Source organism: Chiloscyllium punctatum, chromosome 11 (genome assembly GCF_047496795.1).
Source record: "Chiloscyllium punctatum isolate Juve2018m chromosome 11, sChiPun1.3, whole genome shotgun sequence".
In the NCBI taxonomy this organism is placed as follows: Eukaryota; Metazoa; Chordata; class Chondrichthyes; order Orectolobiformes; family Hemiscylliidae; genus Chiloscyllium; species Chiloscyllium punctatum.
Genome location: NC_092749.1, coordinates 112,154,267 through 112,166,445, shown reverse-complemented (window position 1 = coordinate 112,166,445; position 12,179 = coordinate 112,154,267). Strand labels below are relative to the sequence as shown.

Below are 12,179 nucleotides of genomic sequence, written 5' to 3'. Positions count from 1 at the left end.
ATGCCTTCAAAAAAAAAATTATAGTATCCACCAGCCACAGAAGAGATCAGCAATACTTACTCCAAAACATAGAATTCAATGCATAAGCAGAGGCCAAATCTAACTTGGCTTGTTCAAGAGGGCCCAACTGAAAGAGAGGGAAAAATAAAATCATATAAGGTCATTTTATACTGAAACTAACTTTAATGCTAGAAAGCAAACAATTCAGATTTCATTTGAAGAGCAGAACAAAGAGCACTTTTTCTTGCTTGATTCAAAACAGTATTTGATTTCCAAAACCGTATATTCTAGTTTATGATATCACAGATTATACATTCGCTTGCACATGCCTGTGCTCTTCCATACAGCACAAAGTTCTGGGTGGATATTCAACAAAACCACCTTGCTAGCAAAATAAGAATGCTCAAAATCTGTGATCTCTGCAAAACAGACAAACAACGGCATCATTTGCGTGGGTACACTGATTCTTGCAAGCTCCCTGGCAAGCTATACAATATTCTGCCCAGGAACTATATCACTGTTGCTTCCAGTTTAAAACCATGGAACCTTTTCCCTAGCAGCACTGAGGTCCACCTACAACATGTACTGCAGCAGCTCATGAAGGCAAGCTGCCGCCACCACCAAGGGCAATTAGGGATGGGCAATAAATGCTGATACTCTCAGCAAAGCCAACACACAATGAACAAATAAAAGAAAAAAGTCAAATCAAACGAACACAGCATTTACTACTGACTCTCAAATTCTCTCAAAATCCAGTCAACTGAATACCTGGAGCATGAAATTATTCCATAAATCTGCAGCTTGTGAAAAATTAAATTTTAAGGTGTTGGTAACAATTATAAATGCTTTGAACTCTATTTATGATTGATGAACATTAGGAGAGATATTTAAATTAAGTTCATGTTACTCCACCTTATAAAACACTTTCAAAGTCTGCCTGGCAATCGTAAATGTTTGATTAATTATCCTAACTTCTACTGTTCTGTCACAAACTCTCTTTTTCTAATCCAGTAGAGCTTGAGAAAATAGCCAGATGTATTAGGGAATCACTGAATTTAGATACAAAGACATGAATGTAGGCTTCAGCAGGGGAGAGAGAGAGAGAGAGAGAGAGAGAGAGAGAGAGAGAGAGAGAGAGAGAGAGAGAGAGAGAGAGAGAGAGAGAGAGAGAGAGAGAGAGAGAGAGAGAGAGAGAGGAGGTGGAGAGAGGTGGGCTTAACAATGGCATAGATGTGAGGCCAGTAGTTCATTTTAGGATTAAATGCATTACAAACAGACAGGTTCCAACCCAGGTTGCTGCTAGGGAGAGGGACTGAGTTTCAATAGCCAAGGAACAGAGTCTGGAGCTGGGACTGGGAGTAATGATATTTGTCGTCCCTGTATTTAACTGGAGGAAATGTCTGTTCATGTAGTACCAGATGTTGGATAGCAGCCTGACAATTTAGCAGGTCACGAGTTCAAAGTGAGGAGGAAAACGTTTAGAGGAGATATGCATGGCAACTTCTTTATGCAAAGAATCGTGGGTGCCTGGAACACATTGCCAGCAGAGGTGGTAGAGGCGGGCACAATAGCATCACTTAGGACGTATCTAGACAGATAACTGAATGGGCAGGGAGCAGAGGGATACAAATCCTTAGAAAATAAGTGACAGGTTTAGATACAGGATCTGGATCAGTGCAGGCTTAGAGGGCTGAAGGGCCTGGTCCTGTGCTGTAATTTTTTTTTGTCCTTGTTCATTATTTAGACTAAGGGTTACTCACTGTGTTCCTCTTTATTTAAAGGAAGAGCTACTCACTATGTTCCTGCTCATTTCAAGTAAATCTTATTCTCTTTGTTGTTGTAATTATTTAAAGCAAGGGTCTTGTCATTGTGTTTCAGTTCATTTAAAGTAATGGTTACTTTGTATTGCTGTTTTTTTAGAGCAAGGTCTGCCTTTCCTGTTCTTGTTGATTTACAGCAAGTGTTATACTCTGTATTCATGTTTAGTTAGAGCAAGGATTTTTCACGGTTCGTGGTTTCTTAGAGTAGATGTTACTCTTGTGACCCTGCTTACTTGCAGCCTGTTTTTTCCCCGGTGTTCCTGTTTATTTAGGGTTAGGGTTACTCACTGTGTTGCTGTTTCTTTTGTGGAAGAGGGCTTCTCTCTATTCCCAAGTATTTAAAATAAAGGTTACTCATTACGTCCCTGCTTATTTAGAATAAGGATCATTCGCTGTGTTCCTGTTTATTTAGAGAAAGGGTTTCAAGAGTAGGCATATTAATTTGGTTTGGTAAATCCATATTGCAATAGGTCCTGAAAGCACATGTTCATGTTATTTCCCCACCAAAATATAACAAAGATGGCTATCTAAGGGCAGCTTCTTCCACAGAGTGAAAAACCAAAAAAAAACAATAATACTTGGAATCAAAAGTACTGGTTGTACTGTTGCTCCATTTTGTGGTATACAGGTAGACAGGGTGAAGCTAGTCAGAGCGGAGTATAGGAGTTGGGACATCATGTTGCGACTGTACAAGATATTGGTGAGGCGCTTTTAGAATACCACATAGGTTGTTAAACAGAATCAAAAATTATAAAGAATGTTGACGGGACTAGGAGCGTTTGAATTATAAGCAAAGGCTAGATAGGCAAGGACTTTTCCCCTAGATGTTAGAGGCTGAGGGGTGACCTTGTAGAGGTTTAGCCAAGGTCTTTTTTCAAAGAAAAGGGAATCCAAAACTATATAGCAAAGGTTTAAGGTGAGAAGGGAAAGATTTAAAAGGGACCGGAGGCACAAACGTTTTCACACAGGGTGGTTCATATGTGGAATGAGCTGCCAGAGAAAGTGGTAAGGAGGGCTGTGGACAAGGATATGAATAGGAAGATTTAGAGGAATATGAGCCAAAGGCAGGCAAATGCTCAGTTTAGGATAACTGGTTGGCATGGACGAGTTGGACTGAAGGTATATGACTCTATGACTATAAGGCATGCTAGCACCTGTCTGGCTGTGATGGGGTTACCTCCAGCTGTCTAGTTGGTGGACTCAAAGTCACAACCATTACATTTAACACTACAATTTGGCTGACACAGCGGCCTTGAGGGGCTTGAATGGCCTACTTCTGCTCTTACGTTAAAATTTCAAGGCATCTTTCAATGTATTCTGTTAATTGGTTCATGACTCCACATGCTCTGACCACCAAAAAAAGACTTTTCAAGTGGTATTTCAGAGCACAGGGAAAGGATTGTCAAGATGCTCGAAGGAGCTTTAAAACACTAGGATTTTACATTAAAATGGTTAAACTAGATTCACCAAAGGTACATGGCATAGTTTAATTTTTAAACTGGCTACCTTACCATTGTAGTGAAGAAAACCTCATGAAGCCAGCACACAAAAATGAAATCAATTTTACCACCAGACGGATTATTCTCTGTACTACAGACATTCAAAGGACCTTTTTTGTGCACCTCAGTTTAAATTAGACCCTTATTTTGATGAAAACAAAAGAGAAAACAGGTTTTATTAAAGGCAAAACAAAACCAGATTGGTTCTAAATCTCCAATTGGAGCAGCACACTAAGTGACAGCGGCCAACCTCAAGAACTTGGCCAGAGAACGATAAACTCGTCAGGAAAATAAAATTGCAGTGCGCTCAATGAAAAACGCAATAACACCGCAGACTGCAGCAACATATCAGAGTTAAAACACTGAAGCTTATCTTGCACAACAGAGATGTTTACGGAACCTGTAGAATGTAATAAACTGTCCACAATGAAACAGCAAACACACAGAAATGTTTCTCGCATTAGGACAGGCATTTATCTATTCTGAACTATTTTCTCAGCTTAAGTTTGGATCAACATAAGAACTTGGCTGCAACTCTACTTCAGTATCTGCAAGTTCAACCCAAAAACAACAAATCTTAGCATTTTCTAGTAATTGCACTGAATGCACTCCAAAGCAGTGTAGTAAATCCTAGGTCATTGTGAAAAATTGAGGCAATGCCCTAGAAAAATATATGCACATTTATTAAAAGACAGAGAAACTTAGCCAAATGCTGATACATCAGGATAAGGACTGAACTTGAATTACAACACCAGCAGTAATTTTATTTTTTTTCATTAAGTGTTATTGAGTGCCATTTTATGAGCAGAGCTTTTAACCAATACATCAGCTGTATCATCTCTCCAAGGTTGCATAAAATACTCAGCAATTTCCATTACCACAAAATTTATTATTATTTTATCCTAGTGTTAGTTTTCTTTTATTTTAAGCATATGTCCTCTGAGCAAGTGCTAGCCGGCTCTCAAAGTCACCTATGCTATTCTATGTGACTGTGACAAAGGAAAACATGCCCTTCTCATCCTGTCTGCAACCTTTGACTACACCATGCTCCTTGAATATCTTCCCACCACTGTCCAGCTGGGTGGAACTGCTGTCATCTAGTTCTATTCTTATCTACCTGCAACAAGACAATTACCTGCCATGGCTTCACTTTGCAATTCCCATTCTGTTACCTTTACTGTCCTTCAAAAAATTATTTTTGCACACATCCACTGCCAATTTTTCATCAACGTGCTGCCCCTCTTGACAACATTTGAAGGCACAGACAGCTCTACCTCACTGTCACCTCCCTCGACTTCTTCACCTTCATGAAATTAGCAGTTTACTTGTCTGATATCCAGTGCTAGATGAGAACGTGCCAGTTAAACATTGGGAGAACTACTCTGCTGCCGAACTATTGCCTCCTTGGCAACAGTCTGAGCTTAAGACAGTATGTCCGCAACCATAGCACCACATTTGAATCCTAAAGGAGCTTCAGATCTCATCTTTGTACCAAGACCGCCAATTCCTACTTCCATATTGTGACTCGATTGTACCCCTATCTGATTATTTGTTGCTGGAAGCCTCACCCATTCCCTGCAAGATCACACCAATGATTCCTAGCTAGTCTTCCACATTATACCCTCCAATAACTTGAAGTCATTCAAAACTGCGCCTGCCCAACTTGAACTTGCAGAAAGTCCTTTTCCCAATTAGCCCTTTGGTTCGCTGACCTACAGTGGTTCACAGTGAAGTAGGTTTCACTGAAACATTAAGTGTGTCAAGTCAGTGAACAAGGTGAAAAGTATTCATTATGTGAAGCCAGTTAACAAGGTTAAGAACATTCATTGTGTAACAGCAGAAGGCTTAATCTCTACAATTGAGACTCACTGATTGTACAGTAACCCAATCAATCAATACATATGTCACCTTATCTGGCTACTCCTCCCTGTAAATGACCACATAATTCATTAAGAAACTGGTGTTCAAGAGAAGACCGAGAACTCATATCTCTGTGCACGTGGGCGATCATTCTCTCTCCCTCCAAGGCCTGGAATAAAGATGAAGGAGGTAAAACCATACTGTGTCTTGCAGTGTTTTGCTTCGACAAGGGGGGGGGAGGGGGGGGGAGAAGAGATATCAGGATGACAGGTGCATTGCCTCCCAGGTGCCAGGATTCATGATGTCTCGGATCATGTTTTTGGGATGCTTGAGAGGGAGTGAGAGCAGCCCCAAGTCCACACAGGTACTGATGACTTAGGTAGGAAAAGGGATGGGGACTTAAGGCAGAAATTCAGCGTGCTATGGTGGAAGCTTAGTGCTGGAATAAATAGAGTTGTTATCCCTGGTGCGTTGCCCGTACCACATGCTAGCGAGGTGAGGAATAGGGAGAGAGAGGAGTTAAAGACGTGGCTACAGGGATGCTATAGGAGGGAGGGTTTCAGATACCTGGATAATTGTGGCTCATTCTGGGGTAGGTGGGATCTCTACAAACCGGATGGTCTACACCTGAACCAGAGGGGTACCAATGTGCTTGGGGGAGAAATTTGCTAATGTTCTTTGGAAGGGTTTAAACAAATTCAGCAGCGGGATTGGAACCCAAATTGTAGATCCAGGGTCCAGGAGGTTGAGAGTAGCGAGGTCAGAAGTGAGGTTTCAAGATCGAAAGAGTTCACTAGCAAGCAGGAAGGTGGTTTAAAGTGAGTCTATTTCAATGCCAGGAGCATCCGGAATAAGGTGGGTGAACTTGCAGCATGGGTTGGTAGCTGGGACTTCCTTGCTGTGGCCATTTTGAAGACATGGGTACAGTAGGGACACGAATGGCTGTTGCGGGTTCCATGATTTAGATGTTTCAGTAAGAACAGAGAACACAGTAAAAGAGGGGTAGGTGTGGCATTGTTAGTCAAGGACAGTATTACGGTGGCAGAAAGGACATTTGAGGACTCGTCTACTGGGGTAATATGGGTTGACATTAGAAACAGGAAAGGAGGGGTCACCCTGTTGGGCCTTTTCTATAGGCCTCTGAACAGTTCCAGAGATATTCTTGGTAGTGTAGATGAGCAGAGAGATCTCAGTGTCTAGGTACATAAACCCTTGAAAGTTGCCACCCAAGTTGATAGGGTTAAGAGGGCATAAGGTGTGTTAGCTTTTATTGGTAGAGGGATTGAGTTTCGAAACTATGAGATCACGCTGCAACTGCACAAAACTCTAATGCTGTCACATTTGGAATATTGTGTACAGTTCTGGTCACCGCATTATAGGAAGGATGTGGAAGCCTTGGAAAGGGTGCAGAGGAGATTCATTAGGATGTTGCCTGGTATGGAAAGAAGGTCTTAGGAGGAAAGGCTGAGGGACTTGAGGCTGTTTTCATTAGAAAGAAGGTTGAGAGATGATTTAATTGAGACATAAAAGATATTCAAAGGGTTAGATAGGATGGACAGCGAGAGCCTTTTTCCTCTGGCGATGGCTAGCACGAGGGGTTTAAATTGAGGAGTTTCTTTAGTCAGAGCAGTAAGGGCGTGGAACACCCTGCCTGCAACAGTAGTACACTAGTCAACTTTAAGGGCATTTAAATGGTCATTGGATAGGCATATGCACAAGAATGGAATAATTTAAGTTAGGGGAGCTTCAGATTAGTTTCACAGGTCAAAGCAACATTGAGGGCTGAAGGGCCTGTGCTGCGCTGTAATGTTCTATGCTCTAAGAGGAACTTCTAGTCAATGAATCAGTGTCAGCTTTGAAACCTTAGGCACCTGTCGAGTGTATGGTGCTGGAAAAGCAGAGCAGGTCAGGCAGCATCCAAGGAAGCAGGAGAATCCATTTTTCAAGCATAAGCCCTTCATCAGGAAACCAGAAGTACATGACCTGTTCCACTTTAAAATTCACCTTAGAAACAAAACACTCAGGCATTCAAATACAATAAAGCTTACAGCCAGCTGAGAATCCCTCACTTTTCAAGAGACCAAAATCAACTTCATAGTGTTAAACCATCCAAGAAACTTAGATTTGCCATACTGGAGATCAGCGATCAATCATCCTAGTGTTCAGTTTAAATGTATTTTCAGATCAACTTGTTCAGAGATGTTATGGTACATCTCCGTAGCAGGTGGACCTTGAACCCATGTCTTCTGGTCCAGAGGGAGGGACATTACCCTGCACACAAAAACTCTCACTAAAAGTATGATAATCTGTCACAAAGTACGTTACCATTACCTTTATCAAATATTTGAGACTTTATGTATAAAAACAGATATACTCTTTAATTTTTTAATTTGGCAAATTAAAATCGAAAGGAGTGAATTAAATTGAATTTGGAATTAAAAGCTGATATCAGTAGTGGCAACCAAGTGACTACGAGATTGTCGTAAGATCTGATCTGGTTCACTAACAACCAAAGAAACATTTACACAACAGGAGGTGGTCACAGAGCTATCCAGCTTAAACATTCCTACCTGATCTTGAACTGTGGTTCTGTGTGGTAATGTGGCTCAGTAGCACATTAGATTTATTTTTTTTAAAATGCAATAACAGTTTCTATCTCCACTACCCTTTCAGGCACTGAGTTCCAGCCATGACTATTCCAAATAAATCATCCCAGCCTACAGTGCAATTTGTGAGGGAGTTCCAAGTTTTTGACCCAGTGATACTGAAGGAATAAACATATTTCTGAATCAAGATGGCTTGGAGGGGAGCTCGCAGGTAGTAGTCACCCCATGTACCTGCTGCCCTTGCCCTTCAAGATGGTAGAGGTCATGGGTTTGAAAAAATGGTAAGGAGCCTTGATAGTCAAGATGGAGTACAGCATTCATGCTCTGAAGTTGCTGAGCCCAATGTTGAGATCCTGAAGGCTGTAACATGCCTGTCCGGAAAAACAAGCACTTCCTCTTCTGAAAACTCTCTGGTCTGTTCTGATAAGAGACATCCACATCTCATGATAAAAAAGTCACAATGCTCATGGGGAATATCCGCTGTGGGCACAGAGACACGATGGCTAGAACGGCCTCCTTCTGCACCTTAACAATTCAGCTCTGAATCATACATGCAAAAGAGACCCATTGAATCCATACTCCCCCCAAAAAAATACAAATCTACCTAGACTGGTCCCATTGCCTTCAATGTAATAAAACAAGTGTCCATCCAAGTATATTTTACAGATTTCAGATCCCCACCAACTTCTTGGTGGAAAAAACCTTTCCTCTTTCTCTAATCCCCTTTCCTTCCACTTTAATTGTGGCATCATGTTCTTGAATTTTAAAATTAAAAGGGTACAGGTACTTTTTACCCACAAAAAACAAAGAGCTCGAGAAACTCAGCAGGTCTGGCAGCATATGCAGAGAGAGATATCGAATTAATGTTGAGTCCAATGACTCCCTTCAACTCTCCATTCAGTCTGTCCATGCCCCTCATAATCCTATACACCTCAAATCAAATTCCACCACCCTTCTTTTCTGCTCCAAAGAAAGTAACCTGAGCTTATCCAACCTCTCTTCACGGTGGAGATGCTCCATCCCAGGCAACATCCTGGAAAAACCTTCTCTGCACTCCCTCCGGTGCAATCACATTCTTCCTATGTGGCTGTGATTGGAACTGCACACACAACTTGTCAGGGGCACAGTGACTCAGTGGTTAGCAGCTGCCTCACAGAGTCAGGGAACTCAGGTTCAATTCCATCCTCAGGCAACTTCTGTGTGGAGATTACACATTCTCCCCACCTGTGTGGGTGTTTCCTCCAGGTACTCCAGTTTCTTCCCAGAAACCAAAGATGCACAGATTGGGGTAGATTCGCTCTAAATTGCCCATAGAATTCAGGAATGTGCAGGCTACATGGACTAGCCATGGGGAATGACCCCATCACATCCAGAGATGTGCAAGCTGGGTGGATTAGTCATGAGAAATTGCCCCAGAGCAACCAGGGATGTGCAGGCTAGGTGATTTGGAGATGCCGGTGTTGGACTGGGGTATACAAAGTTAAAAATCTCACAACACCAGGCTATAGACCAAACAGGTTTAATTGGAAGCACATGAGCTTTCGGAGCGACGCTCCTTCATCAGGTGATAATGGAGGGCTTGAGCCTAACACACAGAATTTATAGCAAAAATTTACAGTGTGGTGTAACTGACTTATATATTGAAAAATTGATTGTCTGTTAAGCCTTTTATCTGTTAGAATACCGTGATAGTTTCACTTCTTTCATGTATAAACTACAAAACCTGTTCTTTTAAAAGTTTGCAACCTCAGGATAGCTGTTAACAATGGCGATAGCTAGACAATATGTTGAAGGTGTTGGCCCCCTGTGTTCTGTGTCTATGCCATGACGTTTAGATCGATTCTAATCTAAAAAAAGTGAGATAATGTTTGTTTCTAATCAATTTAAACATCATGACATAGACAGACAACACAGGTGGCCAACACCTTCAACATATTGTCTCGCTATCACCATTGTTAACAGCTAACCCGAGAATGCAACTTTTTAAAAGAAAAGGTTTTGTGATTTACACATGAAAGAAGTGAAGTGAAACTATCACTGTATTCTCAAAGATAAAAGGCTTAGTAGACAATCAATTTTTCAATGTATAATGTCAGTTACATCACACTGTAAATTTTTGCTATAAATTCTGTGTGTTAGGATCGAGCCCTCCACAATCACCTGATGAAGGAGCGTCGCTCCGAAAGCTAGTGTGCTTCCGATTAAATCTGTTGGACTATAACCTGGTGTTGTGTGATTTTTAACAGGCTATGTGAGTTAGCCATGAGAAACGCAGAGTTACGGGATAAAGTGGGAGAGGCTGTATCTGGGTGGGATGCTCTTTCGGTGGGGGTGGGGGTGGGGGTGGGGGTGGGGGTGGGGGTGGGGGTGGGGCAGTGCAGGCGAGATGGGCCGAGTGGCCTGCTTCCGCACTGTGGGGATTCTATACTCCATTCTGGATTAGTGGTGCTGGAAGAGCACCACTGATGCAGCACTTTATTCCTGATGAAGGGCTTTTGCCCGAATCGTCGATTTCGCTGCTCCTCGGATGCTGTCTGAACTGCTGTGCTCTTCCAGCACCACTCATCCAGAACCTGGTTTCCAGCATCTGCAGTCATTGTTTTTTTAAACCTCGGATTCTATGCTCCAGCTGTGGCCTAATTCTGTGCCCGTGAGGCCGAAGCCTGGAGAACACTGCGCGCGGCTCCCAGTCACATCCGGACAGGGCTCACCTTTTGCAGCAGCTCGCTCCGGGGCACCGACATCAAAGACTGCAGCGTCCCATCAGCGGATTTCAGGGACTCCTCGAATCCCACCAGGAACTCGTGAATCTCGGTGGGGTACTCCTCACTCTCAGGTTCGGCCATCTCGCAGCAGCGGCGGCGCCGGAACAAAGGGGAACCACTTCCGGATCACCGCCCCACGCGCATGCGCCGCAGGCCCAGAGCCTGCCGGAACCTGGTTTTACACCCTTTAAGAAATAGCACCACACGGAACAATTGCAACCGGCGACTTATTGTCGTTTATTGCAAGTGTATTTGAAGAACATAATAAAATAATCCCACTTTTTTTCGAAATTGGGAAACGGCTATCAATGCGCCGCGTCGAAATGCAGGGCATGCCGGTAGTTTTGGTTGCGGCGTCAAGTAAAGGATTGGGTCATAAACATTCAGATCGGGGATTCAAACATGAATTCAGTCGAGGATGAGTGCGCTGGACGTTCACCCAGGAGCCGGGAGAATTTTCCACCCCCATTTGTTTTGGTGGGAGGTGAGGAAACGGCCGTTCGGATGTGCGCGTGCGCGCGCCGCGCAGAGGCAGCTGGGAATTGTAGTCCGGCTCGGGGAGAGAGTGGACGGCTGTCCGTTGAGGGGGCGGGGCATCAATCAACCCGCGCCCCGAGCCTTCAGCGTGCGGCTTCACAACCGACCGAGGAGAAGTGGCGGCGGCGGCGGCGGAAGAGGGTAATCGGCCGGTGGTGGTAGCGTTTTGACGATCGTCCCGTGGCCGGCGGTCGGACAGAAGGAGAAAGGAGGGAAGAGGCGTCGGTTGCCATGGGAGCGGCGACATGTTGAGAGGCTGACCGCCGGGGTACGGAGAGAGTGAACCCCGTGGACCCGGGCTGAGGAGAAGCTGCTCTCTCCCAGCTTCACATCTGTAACCACCGTGCTCCCCCGCCACCCGCCACACACACACACACACACACAGAGGGAGAAGAGACGGCGACACAGCGATGGACGACTGCAACTTGAAGGAGTTGTCGCTCTCGGCCGGGATGCTGGACCCTGCCTTCAACCCGTCCATCCTCAACTACAGAGTGACACTGGGCAACGACACGGTCAATCTGACCGTCTACCCGGTCACCAGCGACAACCACGCCTCGTACCAAATCATTGTGAGTGCTGCAGAGAGAGAGAGAGGATAAACTGAATTGATATAGCGCCTGTCACCTCCTCTGGAAACTCACCCACTCCCCCCCCCCCCCCCCCCCCAAAAAAAAAGTTCTCTTCTTCGCTCTAGCGTCGCACTTTGGCACGAAAGCAGAACATGCCTTAGAAAGTCAAACAGGTCTGGCAGTTGAGAGAAACGAAGCTGACATTTCGGCTTCAGTGACTCTTGTTTCTCTCTCTCCACAGATGTTGTCCGACCTGCTGAGTTTCTTCCGCATATTTATTTTGCTGCATTTTGAAGTGTAACTGGTTTGGGGGGGGGGGGGGTGCGTGTGAAGCTGCTGTTGGTTAGCTCTATTTGGCTGGATAACTGGCTTCTCAACTTCACTCCTCTCCTGAGGCGTGATGACCCTCAGGTTAATCCACCACCAATCGTCACAATCTAATGAGAAAGTAGCCCAATGGTCTAACAGGATAACCTTACCCCGAGGATGCATGCAGCAGAGCAGCCTTTTCACACACAGC

The 12,179-nt window shown here is 44.1% G+C and overlaps 2 protein-coding genes across 2 annotated transcripts in view; one reads left to right on the top strand and one right to left on the bottom strand.

Annotated features, from left to right (window-relative positions):
• Positions 1-10,680, bottom strand: part of c1d (C1D nuclear receptor corepressor) — a 29,472-nt gene extending 18,792 nt beyond the window's left edge. The window contains exons 1-2 of the mRNA XM_072581544.1: positions 10,497-10,680; positions 61-127 (exon numbers count right to left, since the gene is read on the bottom strand). Of these exons, the coding sequence (XP_072437645.1) occupies positions 61-127; positions 10,497-10,631 (202 nt within the window). The 5' untranslated portion in view covers positions 10,632-10,680. The remainder of the gene's footprint in view (positions 1-60; positions 128-10,496) is intronic.
• LOC140483342 (uncharacterized) overlaps positions 10,626-12,179 on the top strand; it is a 66,591-nt gene continuing 65,037 nt past the window's right edge. Inside the window, exon 1 of the mRNA XM_072581541.1 lies at positions 10,626-11,659. Within this exon, the coding sequence (XP_072437642.1) occupies positions 11,498-11,659 (162 nt within the window). The 5' untranslated portion in view covers positions 10,626-11,497. The remainder of the gene's footprint in view (positions 11,660-12,179) is intronic.